Here is a 25,387-nt window from a genome sequence, read left to right on the forward strand (position 1 = left end):
AATAAAAGCTACCATTATGAACAAGAAAAAGGGTCAATTGTATGGTATACAGAACACAAGGCTGAAAGCCAAACAACTTGGTACTGAAACTAATTAGCTTTGTAAACAACCCTTAATAAGTCATTTAATTTTTCTGAGGTTCAGTTTTCTCCATCTTAAAATTGGGGAAGAGTTAACTTTATTTGACCTTGCTACTCTAAAATTGTAAGGGTTACTAATGAATTCTAAAAATTAAAAAAAAAAAGTAAAACAAAACGTATTGGAAAGGTACACTCTTTATCTAATTAAAAAAATATCCTTTCAGGGGTTCCTGGGTGGCTCAGAGCATCCGACTCTTGGTTTCGGATCAGGTCATAATCTCATGTTTTTTGAGTTTGACCCCCCGTGTTGACCTCTGCGTTGGCAGCACAGAGCCTGCTTAGGATTCTCTCTCTCTCTCTTTCTTTCTATTTTTCTCTCTCTCTCTCTCTCTGACCCTCCCCCACTCCACACTGTCTCTGTCTCTCTCAAAATTAATAAAAAACTTAAAAAAAGAATTAAAGATATCTTTTCAAATACTACCTTTGATATATTTAATAGCAAAATACTTGTGGCATATTTATAAAACTAAGATTCTATTTACTATCAAAATTATGGAAGTTTAGAAGTGGAAGCTAAAGCAGTTAGCCAAGAAAAGTTTTATTTTATTATTTTTTAAATTATCTCTATAACTTACTTAGAAAAAAAAAGTTTTTCATATTACAATAAAGTGGCAGACATTAACCTAGAACTCGATCATTTCCAATCATTAATTCCACAAGAACTAGCTTCTAGAAGGAATTATGTTTGACTGCTATAACAGGGAAAAAGGCTCTGGTTTAAACTCTTATCTCATATTACAATAATCCCTAGCATATGGATGCTTGCTATTAGAGAGTTTAGCAGAAAACCGAAACCAAAACCAAAAACACCAAACCAACCAACCAACCAACCGACCAACAAACAAAAAACACCCAGACTGCCATCTTCAAAAACACTGACATCCTGCTATCTGTATATATGTACAGATTAAAAACCCTGGTGCTAAAAATGTCATGGCAAGAAAATAATTTCTACTGTGTATGTTGCAAGTTGGCACCATGTTTTTACTCACAATGTGTGTGTGTGGGGTAATGAAAACATACACTTTATGAAAACACACTTTACTAAGAAAACGGAACCCAAGTTAAAACATTTTTATGGAGCCAGATAATGATCTTAATCTATTTCTGCTGATGGCTGCAGCGGCAGCTGATTGGCCTATATGCCAAACATATATGGATGCAAATGCAATGCCCAAGTGCAGACAAGCAGAACACACAGCACTATTCACAAAAGATTCAGGGCAAGCAAACAGCTTTTCTAGTCACTGTCAAGACGTCATCATCAGACAAAGCACGAAGTGCTTTGTCAAACATATCTTTGGTAATTGCTATGTCAGAGTGTCCTTGAATATCTTCAAAAAGTTGTGAGTATTTTAGAGCTGATGTTCTTACATAAAATAAGTTTTTTCAGTGCTTCAGCTAACTCTTCTTTCCATTTCGGAGAGGTGGCACTCATTTCTGTGGTAAGAAGAGATGTCCACAGTGCCAACCCAGGGTTTCTGCTAAGTGAACTCATGAGTCCAGCTATCAAAAGTATACAGAAACCATTCCTCAGCTACTACCAATCTTCTGCATTCTCCTCAAATCTACATAAGCCTGGATGAGAGCCTGACTGGATTCCTGGCTCAGCCAAGACACGACGGTTCTGTGAGCATAAGCAATGTAATTCTTCAGTGCCGCCATGTTTGTGAACCTCTTCTCCACTTGCTCCTTGCTCTGGTAGTACAGAGCCACACGGTGGTGAATCAGATCCTTGTCATAGGCTTCATCCTGCAGGTCCAGGATGAGGAAGATCAAATCAAACCTTGATAATAATACATGAGGTAGCTGTATATTACCAATGGTTGTGTTTTTTAGAATTCCACTGAGACTCCATAGAATTTGCTGCTGCCAGGATAAGGGTGCATGCATCGAGCTGATCAATAATCCCAGCCTTTGCAATAGAGTCAGTCATCCCATGACTTTGTGCGATGCTGATCTTGTATTTTCATTTATCTTCACAAACATCAATACAGCAGATGCTACTGTCACTCAGGACAAAGGTACCAGTCTTCAGGCCCACTTGCCTTATCTCAAGGTCATTCCAGTATATATATATATATATATATATATACACACATGCAGAAGCTGGAACTTACTGGTCTTTGGGTCACCACACATCAGGATGTTGTTCTCAGCACAAAGTCTGACCTTTCCCATGTGACTAAAATCTTTCCTTTTTCCAAGGAAAAGCTGAAGCAAGATTCCCCCCTTTTTAAATCATCATGTTCTTACAAGCTTGGAGCTGAGGCTGAATCAAGGATCTCATAAATGCCTTCTTTTTTTGTAAAGTTCTTTGTGCAATTCCACATGCTTCTCTGAAAAAGTTTCTGTTCTATATCTTCATCTACTTCTTTATGCAAATGTTCTGCATCAATTTTCTGATAATAAATGTCATCAATGTGGATTTTGTGAACAGACTTCACATTACTCACTCTTGAATGGACTCAGTAAGTAACATTACAGATAGACGTCTGTAATGTTTATTTTGTCCCCAGGTTGAACCTTGCCAACAAGATCATTGTGAGCAAAAGGATGGCAGTGTGAGGCATTTGCCTTGCAGGCATATTTTCAGGAGACTCTTGAAGTTTGATCATCTGCTTTCCTGAGAACACAGAGTGGTTATGGGTGAGCACTCACCCACATGGGGCTCAGTGATTAAGCCATGGTCCATCTCCACCAAGGCAGTGGAGGGGGTGGTGCACACCTGGCATTGCAAGAAGGACTTCTGCATCTGGAAGCAGCTGGGACATCCTAATCAACATGCCACTCATGGTGATAGACTGGTTAATGCCTTCAAGTTCAGGTTTCTCATGTAATTAGTCTTCCACACATTAAATCTGATGTTCTAAGATTGAGTCAGGTAACTGTCAAAGAAGATCTCATTGATAGCCATGCTAAAGTTGAGTGGCAGATGGGCTGTCTGTATAGATTTTTGCAAATGATTTCATTTGTTCACAGTTTACACTTTAAGATGACTCCTCAGATGATTATTTTGAGCATCTTTTCATGTGTCTTTTAGCCATTTGGATGTCTTCTTTGGAAAAAATGTTTATTCATGTCTTCTGCCCATTTCTTCACTGGATTATTTGTTTTTCAGGTGTTGAGTTTGGTAAGTTCTTTATAGATTTTGTATACTAGCCCTCTATCTGACATGTGATTTGCAAGTATCTTCTCCCATTCCATCGGTTGCCTTTTAGTTTTGTTGGTTGTTTCCTTTGCTGTGCAGAAGCTTTTATCTTGATGAAGTCCCAATATTTCATTTTTACTTTTATTTCCCTTGTCCGTGGAGATGTGTCAAGTTAGAAGTGGCTGCAGCCCAGGTCAATGAGGTTGTTGCCTGTTTTCTCTTCTAGGGTTTTGATGGTTTCCTGTCTCACATTTAGGTCTTTCATCCATTTGAATTTATTTTTGTGTATGGTGTTAAGAAAGTGGTCCAGTTTCATTCCTCTGCATGTTGCCATCCAGTTCTCCCAGCCCCATTTGCTACAGAGACTGTCTTTTTTCCACTGGATACTCTTTCCTGCTTTGTCAAAGATTAGTTGACCATACATTTGTGGGTCCAAATCTGGGTTCTCAATTATATTCTATTGGTCTATGTGTCTGTTTTTGTGCTAATACCATGCTGTCTTGATGATTACAGCTTTGTAGTAGAGGCTAAAGTCTGGGATTGTGGTGTCTCCAGCTTTGGTTTTCTTTTTTTTTTTTTATGAAAAAATCTATTTAGCAAATAGTAATTAGTACATTGGGTTCTTTTTTTTTATTATTTAATATATGAAATTTACTGTCAAATTGGTTTCCATACAACACCCAGTGGTCATCCCAAAAGGTGCCCTCCTCAATACCCATCACCCACTCTCCCCTCCCACCTCCCATCAACCCTCAGTTTGTTCTCAGTTTTTAACAGTCTCTTATGCTTTGGCTCTCTCCCACTCTAACCTCTTTTTTTTTTTTTTCCTTCCCTTCCCCCATGGGTTTCTGTTACGTTTCTCAGGATCCATATAAGAGTGAAACCATATGGTATCTGTCTTTCTCTGTATGGCTTATTTCACTTAGCATCACACTCTCCAGTTCCATCCACGTTGCTACAAAAGGCCATATTTCATTTTTTCTCATTGCCACGTAGTATTCCATTGTGTATATAAACCACAATTTCTTTATCCATTCATAAGTTGATGGACATTTAGGCTCTTTCCATAATTTGGCTATTGTTGAGAGTGCTGCTTGGTTTTCTTTTTCAACATTACTTTGGTTATTAAGGGTATTCTGTGGTTCCATACAAATTTTAGGATTGCTTGTTCTAGCTCTGAGAAGAATCCACATTGTGATACCACCACACATGGGTCAAAGTGGCTAAAATTAACAATTCAGTAAACAAGAGATGTTGGTGAGGATGTGGAGAAAGGGGAACCCTCTTGCATTTTTGGTGGAAATGCAGACTGGTGCAGCCACTTTGGAAAATAGTGTGGAGGTTCCTCAAAAAATTAAAAATATAATTACCCTACAACCCAGCAACAGCACTGCTAGGAATGTATCAAAAAGATACAGGAATGTTGATTCATAGGGGTGCATGTATCCCAAGTTTACAGCAGTGCTATCAACAATAGCCAAGTTATGGAAAGAGCCCAAATGTCCATCAGCTGATGAATAGATAAAGAAGATGTGTTTCATATATGTGTGTGTGTGTGTGTGTGTGTGTATATAATGCATATATATGTTAATATATATATATATAAAATATATATACACATATATACACACACAAAGGAATACTATTCAGCAATAGAAAAGAATGAAATCCTGCCATTTTCAACAATGTGGATGGAACTTGAGGGTATTATGCTAAATGAAATAAGTCAGTCAGAGAAAGACAGACACCATGTTTTCACTCATGTGTGGAATTTGAGGAACTTAACAGAAGACCATGGGGGAGGGTAAAGAAAAAAATAGAAACAAAGAGGGAGGCAAACCATAAGAGGTTCTTAATAACAGAGAACAAACTGGGGGTTGGTGGGGGTGGGGGCAGGGAAAGGGGGTGATGGACATTGAGGAGGGCACTTGTTGGGATGAGCACTGGGTGTTGTATATACGTGATGAATCACAGAAATCTATTTCTAAAGCTAAGAACACACTGTATACACTGTATGTGAGCTAACTTGACAATATATCAGATATATAAAAATAACATGACTCCCCAGTTATATCAATATCCTTATCACTGCATGCACAAAGGCCCAGCAATGTCTATGGCAACATTTTCTTCTTTATCAAGACAGTCAATAAAATGTTGAAGAAATCCCCTTAAATTTTCTTTGCACATTGCCATATTTATGTATGTTGCTCAAATCACAAGTTTTGGCCTAGAGACTGCTCACCGGCCACTGTATCTCTGTTGCTGGCTCATCCTGAAAATTCACCTACAAACACTTTCATGTAGATCCCCACATCAGGTCTCTGCCTCCGATGTGCCACTAACATCACAGCTTAAGGTTCCCTCTTCCCAAGAGCTGGAAGTGCCACATGTGAGTGGTGAATTAGCATTAAAACTAAGATGAAGAATTGAAGAATGCATCAGATGAGAGCTGGAAAATACTGTGTCCTGCATGTCAGGGTTCTGCAGGTCAGCTCTAGGCCAGTTTGGTATCAGTTGCATCTCTTCTGTAGAGGTTGAATCCTCACCTCTACGTCTCAGAGAAAGATATGACCTGATATCGTCACCTCAAGCAGGGAAAAGTGGCCACCTCTGAAGGACACAGAGCTCTATGGTGTACCTGACAGCCCCCAAGAAAAGTTTTTTAAAAGTTCAAAAAATACATAAAATATTAGAATTAGGTGACAACATTAATTTTACTTGAGGATGGTATCAATGTCCACTTGAAAAGACAAGAGAATAAACTACAAAGAAAGAGGTGAGAATCAGGACTCAAGTTTCAAGAGTTGATCAGCTTAATCACCAAATATATCAGACATCAACCACTACCTTACATACCTACAATATGTAGTTGGAAAACATAATGGAAATAGATTATATTCATGATAGTGTCACACGTGCAGATATACATAATCAAAACTTCATAAAATTTTAGGAGAAATATAATGAAAATATGTATGAAGGACACTGTAAGTCTTTACTGAGGGCTATAAAAGATGACTATATAGATAGATACCATGTCCATGGATAGGTAGACCCAATATTTTACAAAAATATCATTTTCTCAAAAATAATCTAAAAATTCATATAAATAGCATGGCTTCAAGGTCACTGATAATACCTTGGAGAAATAAACATTTGAGAATTAGCCTCTTTTTTTTTTTTAAAGAAGAGAAATGTGGAAGTATCTGTTCTATAAATTCATAAAATAAACTGTAAACCTTCAATTTATGGAAACCGCTATCTGCCCCTGTATAAATGTTCTGGACATTTACAGTACTTATGTCAGCTGCATTGCTTTTTTATCTCTTTTGTCTCACCCCGTTAAAAAGAATAGAAATTAATTAAGGGACAGACCCTCATTCTTTCACTTCGTTGTCTCCATGCAGTAGCACAGAGGCTTTGTAAAGTATATACGGCATGCCTTTCATAGAGACACGCAGGGGTTATTTGAATGTAATTAAAAATTTTATTACTAGAATATTCCCACTGTAATAAGGAGCCTGACCTCATTTGTGATGTTTGGCTGCTGATTTCTTTCTAAGCTTTGGTCTCCCTTTCCCCTGTGGCTCCACATTTGGACAGGCTGATCAACAAAGCTCATCCCGCAACTTTTTGTCTGATACCAGTTGGAAATTTAAGCCTTGAAAATCTCTAGCCCAAGTAAATGGGAACTTTCCCCAGTCCTACTTCCTAGTCACTACCTGGGCCCAGCCCACTCCTGCTGCTTGGTCAAGCCAGCCTGGACATTCCTGAGCCCACTCTGCTCTCCTGGGAGTTCCTGTATGAGTAGTAATCTTTCTCTCAAAATTTTTTGGTATGCGGAGTATTATCAGCCTTGGCATATGAATGGGATGACCAGAACACTCATATGAGGCAAAGTTATGACTGGAAAAAAAAAAACCTCCATTTTTTTTAAGTCAATTTGAAATGTGGAACAAAAAATAATGAAACTGAGCATGTGACTCTTGCTTTTGGGGTTGTAAATTTAAGTCCCACGTTGGGCATAGAGTTTACTTAAAAAATAATGTAACTGAATATCTGCAATGACATATATCATTCAAACTTAGTCTTTAAATACACTGAATGGATATATTTCTTTAAAAAGCATCATTAGGCTGAAAGCTCACCAGGACAAATATATAAATATCCCCCCCCAAATAAATGTCATAATTATCATATTATTGTTTTGATTATACATTTTCCAGCAGCAACATTTTATATATTGAACTATTCCATAAGAACTACCTACATATTATGGTATCTTTATTTCCTTCCCGCTAATACTTTCACTAAGTAAGTATCTCCTAAGCAACCTCCCAAACTATTATTCTGTCTTTGTGAGAAGGGTTCAGAAGAATGAATATATTCAAGTTCCTGCATCCTAGCCAAAGCCTGAACTAATAAATTGGCAGGATCAGAATCATGTTCAACAACTTCCCTTGGATTCATACCTGCCAAATCTCTACATGGACAGATAGGGAGATCTTGGCAACACCTTGAGTTTAGATTTGACTTATTCATATTTTAGTTGAAATATCTTACTCTGCCAATATATTCAATGCATTTGATTTTCAAGCACTTCTGCTGATAAGTGCCTAAATTCTCATTAAAGTGATTCTTTTTACAAAAAGGAAACATATCAAGAGAAAGATCCAGGCTATTCTCCATTTGCAACATTTCTTTCTTCCACTTCTGTTTTTTTGTACCTCTAGTTCACTTCTAATGATAGATGTTTAGGTTTTTCTCTGGCTTTTCTAAATGCATTCACATTTCTTTCAACTAGCTATTTCTTTTTTTGTTTCACAAGAGGAAGGCAAACACGTGCAGAGAGGAAAAGGATGGGTAAAATAAAGAACATAAACTTCTAAATGTCTGTCTTCTTTGTGTAAAGGGTACAGGAGACATTTGTTTGTTTTATTAATCATTTCATTTTAAATCCAAGAAGCTGTGCGAGACAGACAGAAAATGCCAGCAAGGATGACATGACAAAGAGGCTAATAAACTGCAGAATTGCTCAAACCATTGAGAGAAGCCTAACAGCATAAAGTGCCTCCTGGGAACGGAGCAGGTACTGAGCCAGAGCGGGTCACAGCCAGGCTAAACACCACACTGACAGTGAGGAAGGAGAACACACCACATAGCTAAAATAGTTCCTAAATGCTGCAAAATAGTACTGCTTATGAATTATATCTTGATTATAAGATAAATTAAAGATCATTGCTTCTAATGTCTTACCATGTATCATGTAATTGAAAAACAGTGACGGCTTGTGTTTATTTTTTTCAGTTCATGGTGCATTTAAAAATTTTTTTAATGTTTGTTTGTTTGTTTGTTTGTTTGTTTGTTTATTTATTTATTTAGAGAGACAGACAGAGTGTGAGCGGGACAGGGGCAGAGACAGAGGGAGACACAGAATCTGAAGCAGGCTCCAGGCTCCGAGCTGCCAGCACAGAGTCCGACGCGGGGTCTGAACTCACAAACCAGAGATCATGACCTGAGCCAAAGTCAGACGTTTAACCAACTGAGCCACCCAGACGCCCCTGATGGTGTATTTTAAAGAAAACAAACAAACAAACAAACAAACAAACAAACAAACAAAAACAAGTATTTGTATTTGTCACAGGCACCAAAATAATTTGAGTATTTCTAATACTAATGGTATAACAAATACAATTCAAATAATTTCAACCACTAACTATACTCGTGTAATATATCCTTACAAATAGGTAACGGCTCCTTGTTTTATACATGCATGTGACTTTCTGACCTTGTTGTTGTTGTTGTTTTTAATATTTTACTCATCTATTATACTGTTTTGTGCTTTGGACTAACAATGTTGGTGACAAAAAACATCCTTTTGAAAGATATGCCCTCAAAAATGATTTACTGTATCCCTTTACATGAAAATTAAGGAGAGTGAAACGTTAGTCACAAGTTACCTTCTTGATAGTCTCCAGCATGGAACGCCCTCCCTGCCAGGGCTTAGAGTTCTTTCTGATGCATGACAAACTTGCCATGCTGTGCCATTTTCGGTCCTCCAGTTTCTTATGAAAAGCATTAGCAAGCAGAAGCACCGTGTCATATATGTAAAGGTTTGAAATCTGAAAAGACATTAGACAGTAATCATTAGAATCACTGATGCCAACCATCAAGAATTAGGAGAAAATCATCAGCTCAGCTGCCTCCGTTCATGTCATAGATGGCTGGTTTACTGGGTTATTTATTAAGCAAAAGGTTTCTTTTTTCATTTCCTGGGCAATTTTGCCATTGACAATGAAGTCTTGTCTGATTGTATGCCTCAATTGCTTTTTCAGCTTATTTAGGTGTGAAAGAGAAGATAAAAAAGAAAAGTTTCGACAGAGGCAAGGCTGTTAGTGTCAGACCTTAGAAAATCACTGGCCCTTATTTCTTTCTGAAGAGGTAAGGATCTAAGGGCTTCAGATTGGAAGGGCAAACTGAATAATACATTTCTGAATATGTCAAGTCTTTGCATTCTGATTATTCAGATGGAGAAATATCAACTCGATCTTACATATAAAATAAGTGTCATAGGTGCTAAAAAAAAAAGAAGAAGAAGAAGCAGCAGCCATGTGTGTATATGTGCATGTCTATGGGGATTTGGTAATGAAAAAAATGAGAAAACGCATGGCCATTGATAAAATTACAATTATCAAGGATCTACACAACATTATCTAGGTATACACATGCATTCTAATTCATTAACATGACAGATACCATTATAAATAAGTGACCATATAAATAAATATAAATAACTGTGAATATGTATTTAAATTAATGCTTTCTTCTTAAAGCAATCATGTTATTATTTTCCTTCTATATAAATTACAAAAAAGAGTCATGAAAATTGTCACTATGATCTGTTGCATTCTTACACTTACTCTTGACAGAACTAATATCTATGCTGTCATTTGTAGAAGGTGTTTATTTTTCAAAGAAATTAGAACTTATTCAGAAAACATAAACATCAAGAGATATCCAAAGTCAATAAAGGCTGTTAGATGTTTTAGTATTACTCCTCTGAAAGAAAAATGCAACATAAAGTAAAACAAAAATGAGAAATCAATGTAGCTATGAAAGTTAAATCCATCTTAAGGTATTTAAATTTCTTCAGCTTTTTAAAAGTATCTTGGTATCACAGTTTTTTTTCCTGAAAATAAAAGGGACAATATGTTGATTGCCCTTTGCTTATAAGTAATTATGAAGGAATCTTATGAAATTGTCTGCCCACATCACAAAATGGCACTAAATTTCAACTACTGGGATGACAGTTTAATGCTATGAGAAACTGTTAATAAGCACTTCCTAATAGTGCCTTGTGAGTTTTCTTTCTTTACTAGGTGAATCTTTAATCATTTGTGTATATCAAACATCGTTTTATATGTATAACACTAATGGAAGGCAGGCCTTTCTTAAAAGAGACATTGCATACTCTCATGCACTATGTGAAATACCAACTTGTTATTTAAAAGGAAATACTGTTTTTAAAATTGTTTAATGTTCATTTATTTTTGAGAGATGGAAAGAGACAGAGTGTGAGCAGGGGAGGGGCAGAGAGAGAGGGAGACACAGAATCTGAGGCAGGCTCCAGGCTCTGAGCTGTCAGTACAGAGCCCAAAGTGGGGCTTGAACTCACGAACTGAGAGATCATGACCTGAGCCGAAGTTGGATGCTTAACCGACAGAGCCACCCAGGTACCCTTGTTCTTTGTAAGGAAATAGTAAGGCAGGCTATCCTCACCTTTACCTCCCTGCCCTTACCCTACCAGATAATTACTAGACAGACTAGGGGAGTAGCTTAAATCTGCAATGAATGAAGACTTGAAGATAAAAGTAGTTGATGAATCAAAATTCAGTCTGAATTCGACTGTGAAGACCCAAAAGGAAAACCTTTTGACAATTTCTCAATAATTTGCAATAATCTGGTCGCTTTTAACCTTTCTTTGCTTCACTGCCTCAATCTTGCTTGCTCTTATCTCTCTAGCTTTATTTGGCTTCTTTCTCTGACTGATTGCTTTCAGTGTATATATGAAATTGTTGGAATAACACTCTTTGATGTCTTGTTACCTTTCTCCAACCAGTTAACATCTAATATCCAATTAACAGGTCAGAAGTTAGGAGAATCCTATCCTGACAACTTCTCAGGACCCTACCAGCTTCCAGGCTAACTGGGCAGTCTCCTTTGTCTCCCATAACACACGCATGCCTGTACTGGAACATATCATAATTCTAAGATTTCTTAATCTGGTTTTCCCACTAGAACATGAGCTCCTTCTGGATAGGGGCTCATCATGTACAAATTTTCCCCCTTTGTACTTTTGTTTCCTAGCGGCTAGCACACATTCTGATAAATAGTTGTCAAACAAAAGAAGATGAAGAAAAGAAAGGCAGGTTTAACATCAGGCATGTTTGACAGAAGTCAAGATGTGAGAAACCTGACAACTTGGGTTCCATCTGAATCTTGACACTGTGGTGGCACAGTGTCTTCTGTGAGCTTTGAGGCATGTACCTTGAGCATCCACGCTGTTCCTAAAGACAAGTGCTTTGCATTTGATATATATGACTGGTGTTTTCAACAAAAACTGCCTCTATTCATTTGCCCACCTTCCAAACTGTGGGATCGAAAGGAGGTAGTGACATTTTGTGAGCTTTCAATTACTCCTTCCATTACTTCTATCTCAGGAAAGCACCTGTTCTGTTTTGAGGTTCATGCTCTTTCCTATACTATACTTTAGAGTTCCTTTCTGTTATCACCTACTCGTCTCTTGCCCACTCTGTATTCATGAGGTCTTTGACTCCTCTTTCACAGTGATTCCAAACTTTTGCCCAGCATTAAAAAAAAAAGTCACTGCAATTTCTACAGAGATGAATTTGACATCTACTCTGGCTACATCTAACACAAATGACTATCACTGGACACAAACACATACCTCCTCTAACATCTTAAACTCCATTTTCCCACCAGCTGACCAATTATTTCCCTCTCACTCTCACTACACGTGTTTTCCAACTTAACTGAGCACCAGCACCCACCTTCTCTATCTGACAACCTTCTGATATTTGATAACATCCATCACTTGCCCTGAAACATTCTCTTTCCTTCAATTGTTCATCATCTTGTATAATTTCTAGGCTGTTCATCATCTCAGCATTTTTCTTCTTTCCTTCTCTTTTTTTTTATGTTCCTGTTCAGAGTTTAGAACTTATAAACAACACATTATTGCAGATACAATCTGACTAGAACAGAATAGTATAAGGTTATGTCTCTTGATCATAGCAAAATGCTCTGACATGGAGGCCAAGATTACACTGAAATGGTGTAGAGCAAATAAGACTTGTGCTGTGTTCAAACAAAATTGGCCTTCATCTCAATAACCTTAAACAGCTGTCAAACCAGGTCTCATCCAACTAGACTTAGGGTAATGACTTTGAGCCTATACTTTATCTCTTTGAAACTTCAACTTTTACGTTTATTATTTGGGGAGTATTAATAATTTGGATCTTGATCATACAACCCAGAATAAGGTTTCTCTCCTAGCTTTATGTCATTTGCAAATCTGATAGGCATACTTTATTCATTTTTATTTGTGTAATGGTAAACATTTGAAAATATAAGTACAAGAACAGTATTTTTGGATGACCATAGAGAGTTCCTCATACTTCAAGAGCAGAATGTTTATCACTGTGGTTGAATGTTCTTCTAGTTCCATAGTTCCTAAATTGAAGTAAAATAAAGTATAGATATTAGAAGTGCTCAAAGCTACAAAATATATCTGAGCCATGTTGTAGGCATATCAAATTTGCTCAAAGATTTGGAGAATAAGAAAAATAACTAGTAAACTATTTGAAAAATTACTTCTAATTTTAAATAAACTCATGTTATGAGTTTATCCTTTTAAGGATAATAATGAGACTGTCTATATTTTGAATTTTTTAAATTTCCTTCGGAAAAAAAATCTGAAAACAGAGTGTTTACTACTATCTTCTATTCTTAGGAGTCCTTTATTGAAAATCTTTGAGTGACATCAATCTATCTAGACTTTTTAATGCTTCCCTATAAGATTTTGTGCTTTCCTATAAATTTTCCTTAAAAAATGTCAAACACAACATAAAAATCAACATACAATAAATAGATTTATAAACTTCTCTCAATATAAACAATTAGTAAACAGGATTTGACTTGCCAGTGCTTGCTCTTAAGAGAGTCCTAGGGTCACATATGAAGGACCCCAAATGATATACTTAATAATACATTCTACAGTTTATCCAAATAATTCATCAACCTTTAATATACTACACTCTGTCAGAATCTTTTTTCCTTCCTTTTGAAATGTGGAACGATATACCAATTTCACGTACTGGGGTCTTCTTCTGAGGTATTTCTCTAGTATTTCTAAATTAAAATATTGTGATCGTATCTACCACTTTATTTACTATTCTTAACAATTATTATTTAAGCTTCATTTTAAATTTTTTTTAACATTTATTTATTTTTGAGACAGAGAGAGACAGAGCATGAACGGGGGAGGGGCAGAGAGAGAGGGAGACACAGAATTGGAAGCAGGCTCCAGGCTCTGAGCCATCAGCCCAAAGCCTGACGCGGGGCTCGAACTCACGGACCGCAAGATCGTGACCTGAGCCGAAGTCGGACGCTCAACCGACTGAGCCACCCAGGCGCCCCTAAGCTTCATTTTAAAGCAGTAAGGTATACTCTTACCATATCCAAATCCCTGCTCTTTAAAAAAAAAGTGGTTTAATTAAAAAAAATTTATTCTAACTTTTCTAATTTGAAGACAATTTTTCTTAGATGGAGATGACAGAAGCAAACAAACAAACCAAACAAACAAACAAAGAACCCTGACTTTTCTATTTTCTCTCCATTAGCAGCCAAGCTAACATTAGTTTCACCAAGCAGTGAAAGACTCACTTTCTTCTTGCTTCATATATTGCTAAAAACTTTGTTTATAGAGCTAAAAGTTTCCTTTAACATTTACTTTGCAACTTCAACTCATCCTGGATTTTAGTCTTTCTGGCACTAATTTAAAGATTTGGGAAACTAGTTTTTTGTTCCTTCTAAACCTTTTCTTTCTATGTACATTAAATTAAGTAACAGCCCAAAGATCTCTACACAGGCCCACTGTACCCTCTTCTTCCCTGTTGTACTGATTATTGTGATCTTATAGTTCGGGTTTCCATTTTACGGTTGGGTCTCTATTTTTAGAGCTCTCTTCAGTCATATTTTCATACCTTTATTTTGCTACTTTTAATAGTACCCAGCTGATAAGATAAAGGTCTGTCTGTGGACATATTTACCTGCATTTTTTTATTAGCTCCAAGTTGAGAGGGTTACTTCTCCAAAGGAAACCTGTACTCCCCAATTTTTAATGCATATTATCTTCTTGTTTTTCTTTAACTTCAGTAAGATAAAATTTTCCCCAAGGTAAGCCTCTATATCAAATGCTCTGCTTTTAGTGGAACATCTTAAATTCAACAGCCCTACATTTAGATACATTTAGATTTAGATACTTAATCATATAAATCTTCACATATAAAAGATTCTGTCAATTTTTCTTTTATACATTAACTATTCTGTCAAAATTTATTACATATAATAGGGAAATTACTATGTAGTAAATCCTCAAAGAAAAAGTAATTTTCTTATTTTCTTCCATCTGTGGGTTTGAAAGGAGTAAGACGAAGGTGGGGATAAGAGGTGTGGTGCTTCCTGTACATCCCTAATTTATCATATAGGTCTGGGGGATATGAAGATGAATAAATAAATAAACAAATAAAATATTTGCTCCCTGATTTCAAGAAACTCATTAACAGAATCAGAAGGATTGTGCTTTTAGGTGAATGTGCTTTACAATACTATGTAGTCCGTCCATTGGTGGGAATGCAAAATGATGCAGCCACTCTAGAAGACAGCATGGAATTTCCTCAAAAAGTTAAAAATAGAAATATCCTATGACCCAACAATTGTGCTACTATGTATTCATTCAAAAGAAACAAAAATGCTGATTCAAAGGGGTACACTACCCTGATGTTTATAGAAGCATTATCAACAATAGCCAAACTATTGATAGAGCCTGAGTGTCCATTGGCTGATGAATGGATAAAGAAGATTTGGTGTATATATATTCAATAGAATACTATTCAGCCATCAAAAAGAATGAAATCTTGCCATTTGCAATGACGTGGAAGGAGCTAGAGTGTACTATGCTAAGTGAAGTAAGTCAGGGAAAGACAAATACCATGTTATTTCACTAATATGTAGAATTTAAGAAACAAAACATAAACATATGGAAAGGGTGGAAGAGAGAGAGGGAGGGAAACAACCATAAGAGATGCTTCACAAGAGAGAACAAATTGAGTGTTGGTGGAGGAAAGTGGGTGGGGGATGGGCTAGAAGTGGGCAGTGGGATGGGGGTGGGGGGATGGGTATTAAGGAGGGCACTTGTTATGATGAGCACTGGGTGTTATGTGTAAGTTATGAATTGCTAAATTCTCCTGAAACCAATATTACACTATATGTTAACCAACTAGAATTTGAATAAAAATTTGGAAAAACATACTGTGTAGTTACTTTCTACTTTTCCAATTTGTACATTTCCTGCCATTTCCTTTGACGAGATAGCCTTTAATATTTCAAATTTTTCTTAAGCAAAATTCTACGTTTTTACCCATTTAGAATTCTATCGTTTTCATATCAATCATACTCATGACCAATTAATATGAAAAGACTGGTCATTATAAGCATATCTGTAAGACTGGCATTAAAATTTAAACAGGTCTTGTTTAGGCTCTAGAGTGGCTTAGTTTAACCATTGTCTTCTCCTTAACTACATTCAAAGGCACAAATATTCAAGAAGAAGCAAAGCAGTGTGGTAGGCATGATAGAGGAAATAAAGATAGATGTGTACTTTATGGGATTTTATGATACCAGATCCTGGGGGAGACCTATTCTACAAAAGCCTAAAGCCTAGTTGCGAACATAAAGTTCTGTGGGCAATGCTCCTGGAGCTAGCTACCTGGGAAACATAGCTGCTCCTTAGGTTGACTGCAAGTATGAAGAAGTGATTGGATCAATAGTAATTCATCTAAAAAAAAAATCCACAGGTGACTAAAGATAGAAAAAGCGTGGAGATGCTTTTTAAAAGAATGGGTCATTTTTACAAAATCACCTGATTTATCTAGTATTACTGGGGATGAATTAGTTCTCATAGGGTTATATTTCTAAACTGTTCAAACTGAGTATCTCTAAGCACTAAAACACTTTTGATAGTAAACGTTGTGAAGGAATAGTTTTCTAAAACTTATATTCTTCCAACTTCTGAAATTGACTAATACTTTAATTTTTGTTATCTCAGAATTACTATTTAAATCCTACGTCTCTAGCAGTATACTACAATTATACCCTTAGGAACTGTTTTAGGACACAGAGTTCTTTTTATAAGGCAAGTCTACATTGATAGGATATTTGAATTAGTAGATCTGATTGATTTATTTTTCTTGTCTCTTGCCTTGCTAGAAAGTACTCCTTATGGCTTCCTACTATTGATGTGTCTGCTTTTTTTTTTTTTTAACACCCTGTTCAAATTGACATATTAAAATTTCCAGTGCAAAGGAAATAAAACTAAATGAAACAAAATCTGATAGCATTTTCCTTAAGAAAAAGAAAATGGATTCTAGGTGAGTAGTTAAAGGACATCCTTATGAGTAAACTGCAGGCACCTGATGTTCTCTATTTTGCTGCTCAGAGATTTTATTTATTTACCTTCGAATTCTTTGTTGTATTCTGAAGAGCAAAGGTTTCAGCCATATCCTTTCTGGTTTGGATAGGAATATATAGCACTATAGTATCTTTTGCATTTCTAAATAGTTTTTTGGTGAATGTCTTTAAACTAGAGAGTAATCTTTAAAAATATATTTCTATGTCCTTGTTATACAGAAAAAAACAAGCAAATTTATTAGCATAATAATTTGCCATCTGGCATTAAGGAATATCAATCACAAATTCCAACACAGTAAATGCTATGGATCTACTTGCTGGGAAGGAAATAACTTTTATGTATTTAATTTTTTTTAACAAGTATATATTTTGCTACAATGAGGTCAAAAAGATCAAAGACACAAATTGTTAGGACTCCTGCATCAGACTTAGAAAATTTCCAGAGGAAGAGAATAGCTCAGAAAATGGAAACATGTATAATTCTAAATCTAAAACAACTCAAAGAGCTCTCTCTACAATTGGCCAACAAAGCACCTTGAGAGAAATACTGTAGCACTTAGAATATACCTCCATATTCTGAGCAAATGGATCCTTTGGATCACACAATGTTGAAGATATTCGATGGTTGCCACGGAAACATCGCTGACTTATATTCTGGGGGACTGGAAATGTCTGCCGAATGATTGTTAACCTTCCAATTGACCTTCTTACAAGTTCCTGAACATCCACATCATTTATTTCCTATAAGATAAAAAATGGAAGGATTAGAAATGCTATAATAAATAATAAATAGAAACACAAAACTATTAAAGAGTTGTTATCTGTAAATGCTAAGAAATTCATTACTGTAATGCATTTGCTAGTGCTTAGTACACATCCAAATAAAAACAATACATGTTCATTAAAATGATCAACTCATTTGTAGGTGTTGTTTGTATGTTAAATTATATCATTAAAGCCTAAGTAATTCTAAATGGAGCAATTGATTAAATGCACTTTATTTAGGAATTTTGTATTATATTGAACACTTTAGAAAAATATTTGTCTAAACATTGAAAAAGGTCATAAATTAAGTGCATTTCAAGGTACTTTGAGTACCCAGAAGAGAGTTGCAATGTAAGCATAATATATATTGTTCTTAGCAATGAAAAATGGGGCTTTTAAATAAAGCAAGTAGAGAAAGTAAGAGACATTTAAAAAAAGATGTTCCTAATTATTTCTTAGAACTACTGGTATTAACTCATACATTTCTCTTGGTAAAGAACAGATTAAACAAAGTGTTCCAAAAGATGAAACATTTTGTATTAATACAATGTGAACCAGGATAGGTAAATGAAAAAAAATACCCAGTGTTCTTTTTCCAAATTGATGTTATTTTGCATATGAGTATTTGCCAAACTCAAAGAACATATTTTTCTACTTCCTTCTCCCCCCACTTCCTAACTCCAGACTTAAATTTTAAGGCTTGGCTCAATCATGGATGTAGAAGCAATAAAAATGAAATAATATTTTTACAACTTAACATCTGTTCTAACTGGAATTAGTCAGACTACAAGTGATCAGAATAAATTTTAGTTTGAAGGCAGTCTTTACTAAAGCAGTTTGTTCTTCACAGTGTCCATTCGGGACATTTCAAACCAATGAAGCCTTTGCAATTAACGTATTATTGGTTTCAGTAGATTCTTATGGTAACAGAAATAAAAGATTTGACATAAGATACATTTTGGACTGCAGTGAGAATTTCGGTTTTGATTCAAAGAATCATTACAGAGTAATGAAAAAGAAATGGACTATTTATTTACAGGTATAAGTTGTCTTCTTTTCCTTTCTAGATTAATTACATATTATTCCTAAAGCCTACATTAGAGCTTTAAAACTCATTCCTTATTTTTTCAACTTTACAAAATACAGATTTTCTGAAAATAAAACAAACCTGCCATCAGCTGTATCCAGTATAATATCATGGATTTCTGGTCAACTAATCCTTAATGTACCATGAAAAATGTTTTTTTCTCATTTAAAATGCCATCTTTTATCCTTCAGTTTGTGTAATTTCACTAGCCATCAGGAACACTATCTGACAAAAGGCAGGTCACCTTTTAATTATCTATCATCCACTCACAAAGCGGAATTAAGCAGTGTCTTATCAACTCTATTTTAAGCCTGAAGTTTAACCAGAGGGCTTTTCAAATTAATTAATATTGCTACTGAGTATCTTTACATTTTTTTATTAATTTTTTTTAATTTTTTTATTTATTTTTGCGACAGAGAGAGGGCATGAGCAGGGGAGGGGCAGAGAGAGAGGGAGACACAGAATCCGAAGCAGGCTCCAGGCTCTGAGCTGTCAGCACAGAGCCTGATGCGGGGCTCGAACCCACAGACTGTGAGATCATGACCTGAGCCGAAGTTGGACGCTTAACTGACTGAGCCACCCAGGCACCCCTCTTTACAATTTTTTTAATTCCATGTCGCACAGACAGGAATTTTCATTTAAAAGACAGTAAGAGGTTCTATCACTTTTCTCAGATTAATAACTAAGTTTTCATATATATGTGGTCTTTTTTTCTTTTAGTAATACTAAGACTTATCAACATGTTGTCAAACAGCACCATTTCTACCTGCTCCAACCATGAGCACATTAGTATAAAAACATACATTAACGCTCTACTATATATTTGACAAAATACTAAATACATTATGTGTTGTCTCATTTTCTGCTAAAAACTACATTCTGGTTCAGATACTATTATTCTTACTTTATAGATAAAGAACCAGAGAAATTCCAAAGTCTTCATTCAAAATATTCTTTATTCATGGTATGAATGTCACCAAAGACACTCTCTAAAGTAATTATACAATCCATATCTCCTTACGGGAATTATTTAGATTAATATTCATGAATGATAGGAATTAAAACTATAAAGATATATTATTCTAGTATTTAACAGCCTGATGATTCTATAAGGAATAATAGAATAATCTATCATGAGCCAAAGTCTTTAAGAGGACTATTTTCAAGCCCACAAAAAGAGATGATTACCTTTTACAGGTTTTGAAAGCTGAAGTTATCAGGAGTCTAAGCGACTAAACTATATCTGAGGAAATGTCAATTTAAGTTGAATATATTTTGCCTATTATTATTTGGGGAAGGGAAAAGGAAGTAATTTTCTGGGAGGAAAGAATCTGCCATTCTGAATGAAGGTAACAGACAGTTTGTCTCAAAAAATTCACTTGCAGTTTTAGTTTTGACACCTGATCTCAAAACTAGTTTGATAGTGATATGAAAACTTGATTAGGCAGCTATTTTATATTTACAGAACTTTACTTCTACATTTCAAAAGGTGCATTTCAAGAGTGACAGAGGCAATGCTATGTAAACACTGAAAGTCAAATGAAAATCTATTAAGAGATCCTTTTAAATGAAAAAAATTCATAAGTAAACTTCCATATTAAAATATGGACTATTGTATAATCTGTTAGAATCTACATTGTTCTAATACTCTGAACTTTAAAAAAAATGTTTAAGCCCCCATATTTTAAAAAGGAACCACGTGAAGAACCAGTTCAAATACTCACTCTCCCAAGCCTCCAGGGCCTCCAAATTATACTAATTCTCTATAAAGATATACAGATATGTTCTGAGTTTTAAAAAATTTAAAGAGGCTGAAAAATAAAATTTTTGTCCTTTTTGTATTCCTTATATGAGTACATTTATGAAATAAGAATTAATATTGCAATAAAATTTAAAAATATGTTTTGTTGTACTTAAATTCTGTCTGTACTTCTTTGGGAGCAAAGCATATAGTCTTTTTTTTACCCCCAAAATAATGTACTTAGATAATAAAAAAATTGCTGAGATTCAAGTCAATATATTCAAGAAAATATTCTTATTCACTTTGTTGTGATAGTTTAATACAGAGTAAACCATAAGAAAGAAGAAAGAGGAAATGTTAAAATACTTGTTGGGGATACAACTCCAACCAGAAACAGCCATTTCCCAGAACAAATCTTTTAGGAGAATTGGATCACTCCCAAATCTTTGTAGTGTATCAACGTGGGTTTAAATTAATGAATTCCAGAGAAAGGAAGACTCAAAATCATTAGATCAGATGCCAATCTATACTATTAAACTGTCTCAGAGAAGGGACCCTCTTTTTTCCCCATTTTAAAAAATCTCTTAACATCTAACAAAGCTTCTGGTTCATAATAGGTATTCACTAAACGTTGATAAATTTAAAAATGAATGAATAGGGAGGGGCATCTGGGTGGCTCAGTCGGTTAAGTGCCTGACTCTTGATTTCAGCTCAGGTCATCATCTCATAATTCGTGGGTTCCAGCCCTGAACTTTCATCATGGAGCCTGCTTGGCATTCTCTCTCTCCCTCTCTCTTTGCCCCTCCCCTGCCTGCATGCTATCTTTCTCTCTCAAAATAAATAAACTTAAAAAAAAAGAATGAATAAATGAATGAATGGCAAGACTTCACCAAACAATTGGTGATAGATAGATTGATAGATTCTGTATCTATTGATAGATTACTGAAATTTTAAGTGTAGAAACTGGAATGCTTTAATAACCTCAATACGACCAAATAAACCAAATAAACTAAACTAAATAGTTTAACAAATAAACCAAATAAACTAAAATATTTTAGTTGTTATTAAGCAGTGTACTATGTAGCACATTTGAAAAGATTATGCTTTTTGTTGTTGTTTTTGCTAATGTTTATATTCTTCATGCTTTGGCGAAGGTGATCCTTTGATGCTTCCACAAAGTTTAACATTAATGTGAAATAATTACACAAACATAATGCTGAAATATGAAACAAAACCAATTGAAGGCTATACACCAGAAGGAAGTGCAGCATAATGGCAACTTTCTGCTTGAGAGATTGGTAGTGAGCAGTTCAATTAATCCCTAAACTGGGAAAAATGAACAACATCCTTTACACATATAGGATTTTTAAATCTCAACAACAATAACAACAACAACAACTTCTAAACTGCAATACTCAGGTGCAGCAATTAAGCTATTTAAATGAGAACTCAGGTTCAGTATTATCAGAGAAAAGATGGTGCTTATAGTATTATCCTTCTTGCATCTCTAAACAGTGTATATCATTCTATCAGAATTTATAACTTTTGTAAAACTTAAATAAAGTGCCAGGCCATCTGTTTCAGGACCCTGAGGGGATGGCAATACTTATATGGAAAGGCTGTTCTCAGTTGGATTCACTGATTGCAGGGAGAAGATAAATATCATTACCAACTACTAACATATGATTGATTACACCATATGAGCTAGCACAGCCCCTTATTATTATAGCACTCTTAATGCAAAGGAAAAAAAATATTGTTTTCAAGTCTGTACATCAATTTGTATCAAGATGCACAAAGCCAACTTTGATTTATAGTGCCTCTCTTAAAAGCTATTGGTGCAATAGATTAAATAAATGTTTGCAACCCATTTAAAATTAGCAACAAAATAGTAGCTACACAAACCAAACTAGACAAATTCATGTCTTCCATGTTCAAATGAGCATTTGCATATTGTTAGATTTTGTGTGTGTGTGTGTGGGGGGGGTGGTTGTTACTTTTACAGTTTAACTTCCTAGCAAATTTGAGAAATCCATGTTTCTTCTTTCATGGAAACTAGAATAAATTTGACTCATTCATTATAAATTTGTATGAGCAACTCACAAATGAAGTAAAGGTAGTGAGAATCAAGTTTCCTAAGGCATTTTTCAGAGAAAATGAGGTAACAGAATGGAATCAATTGAAAAAAAAAAATTGACAGTAGATACATGGATAATGGTTTTTGTTAGAAATGAAAATACAGAAAATATGCTTGATCTCTTGAGTATGAACCTAGTTTACGTAAAAATAATAACAAATATAAATTGTGGGCTGTCAACATCAGATTTTTCAGAAGCTCAGTGGTATTGACATGTCCCAAAAATGACACCTCTGCTCAAGGACTAGTAAGAAGAGCTGTAGGTAAAGAGGACACAAGTGCTTCAGTAATGACAAAGGTGAAGTTATAAATAGTTATGACAGCTTACAGTAGAAAATCCAAGTGTAAAGGATGAAAAAAGAATTATCATTTTCTATACCTCTAATATTTATTGAGTTATTTGCTGGTTAGATCACTTAGTGTGGATGTTTTATTTGCAAAATATCGTGCCAAATTATTGAACATCCGTTTAAAGATAGCATTGTCCTGCTCATATTTTATCAAAGAAAATTTAATTGTAAAATAAAAGTCTCATGCTTATGAAATATACACTAAAATATAAAGTGTTATTATTTCTATAGTATTTACCATCAATGAAGTACATGCTAGCCTACTTAGACTTCCCCTACATAATATGAAGGAGTGACTTCTTCCACAGTACAAATAGATACATAAGCGATAGACAGATGACCAGTGGTGTTCCAAGAGCTCTATAAATGTTCATACTGTTAAGATTCAGGTTGTTGTCAGAAGTCAAATTGAATATGAAAAAAAAAAAATAATTCATGGGTCCCCTATGCAATATTATCAAAGAATAGAAGGGGATGGGCATTTTCATTTAATGCCCATTTACAAGGACACAATAAGTTGCTTTTTTTCTTAGCTAGCTCTATTGATACAAACATGTAAAGTGACCCCAACTTGTTTTATACCAGGAACTCTATGTGGTGTCTTCCCCATGAGAAGTTGGGTGTGAGATAAAAACAAAAATTAAGAGGATTCTTTATTTCAAAAAAAAAAATAGTAACCTAGAAAATAATTAACCTAAAGACAAAAATTAGTGGGATAAATAGTTTCCATAAGATTAAAATTGAAGTAACAGAAATTAAAAAAAATAATCTATAAGGAGAATTATCAAAGAGAAAAAGAAAAAAAAAACAACCAAAGGTTTAGAGTGGAAAAAAAAACTATTTAGAACCCAATATCACCACTTAATCATTGTGTAATATTTGGCAAACTGTTTTATTTACTAGATCCATAAATTACATACTCAAAAATACAAATGAAAACATCTAATTTGAAAAGTTATCCTGCAAGTTTACTAAGATTTCTTTTGCCTTTCCCTCTATCCTGATTTTTAGTCATTCCAGATAGAAAATTGAGAGGTATTAGAAAATTGGAAAATATAAAAACATCATTAGAAAGCAGATCTCACACATGTATAATACCTGTGGGGATCTCATATAAATATGTCGTCATTTGACATGAAAAACACAGTGACAAATCATGTAGCCCTGAAGTTTGGCAGGCCTCAACCAGGGAAGACATTTCCAGTGTCTTTACTCTGAATTAAAAAGAACCATCAGAGAAAGTTCAAGATGGTGGCATAGACAAGACACAGAAGCAACCTAAGTATCTCTTGGTAGACAAATGGATACACACACACACACACACACACACATACACGCACGCACACAGAAGAATATTACACAGCCATAAAAAAGAATGGGATTGTGCCATTTGCAACAACATGGATGAATGTTGAAGGTATTATGCTAAGTGAAATATGTCATACTGAGAAAGACTGTATGATTTCACTCATATGTGGAATCGAAAAAAAAAAGCACAAACAAAAACTCCACAAATGAACAAACAAACAAACAAACAAAAGGCAGGATCAAACCTATGAATATAGACAACAAACTGATGGTTGCCAGAAGGGAGGAAGTTGAGAGGATGGGCAAAATAGGTGAAGGGGAGAGCGAGGTACAGACCTCCAGTTATGGAATAAGTCAAGGGAATAAAAAGTATATCATAAGAAATATAGCCAATGATACTTTAATAGTGTTGTATGGTGACAGATGGTAGCTAAACTTGTGGTGAGCACAGCATAATGTATCAACTTGTTGAATCACTATATAATACACCTGAAACTATTGTAACACTGTGTATCAATTAAGCTTAAATAAGTTAAAAAATAAGTAAACAGGTGGTAGAGGAATATCCTAAATTCACCTTCTCACTTGGACACACTAAATCAACAGCTACATATGGGACAATGCCTTCTGAAAAAGTACTGGAAATTAGCTGATCAGTTCCTATACAATAAAAAATAAATGGGCCACATCAAGGAGGGGAGGCAGACATGTGGTCTTGCCAAAACACCCCACTCCCAGCATGGTGACACACAATTGAGAGGGATATCACAGAGCTTCTCCCTGAGAAATAAGGAGTTTATGCCCCACCCCAGGCATCCCAAACCTTGGGACCTACGCTGGAGAGATGAGCCCTCAAAGTGTCTGGCTTTGAAAACCAATAGGGCTTACATCTAGGAGACCCAAAGGGCTGTAGGGAACCAAGATTCCATTTTTAA

General features: G+C 35.2%; 1 protein-coding gene and 1 pseudogene across 2 annotated transcripts in view; both read right to left on the reverse strand.

Annotated features, from left to right (window-relative positions):
- GRID2 (glutamate ionotropic receptor delta type subunit 2) overlaps positions 1-25,387 on the reverse strand; it is a 1,444,174-nt gene that overhangs the window by 550,149 nt on the left and 868,638 nt on the right. For both annotated transcript variants that reach the window (XM_042935882.1, XM_042935881.1), the window contains 2 exons: positions 17,632-17,805; positions 9,255-9,416 (listed from right to left, as the gene is read on the reverse strand). In XM_042935882.1, coding sequence (XP_042791816.1) covers positions 9,255-9,416; positions 17,632-17,805 — 336 coding nt within the window. The remainder of the gene's footprint in view (positions 1-9,254; positions 9,417-17,631; positions 17,806-25,387) is intronic.
- Positions 1,359-7,764, reverse strand: LOC122217216 (annotated as a pseudogene).

This window comes from Panthera leo, chromosome B1 (assembly GCF_018350215.1).
Source record: "Panthera leo isolate Ple1 chromosome B1, P.leo_Ple1_pat1.1, whole genome shotgun sequence".
NCBI lineage: Eukaryota > Metazoa > Chordata > Mammalia > Carnivora > Felidae > Panthera > Panthera leo.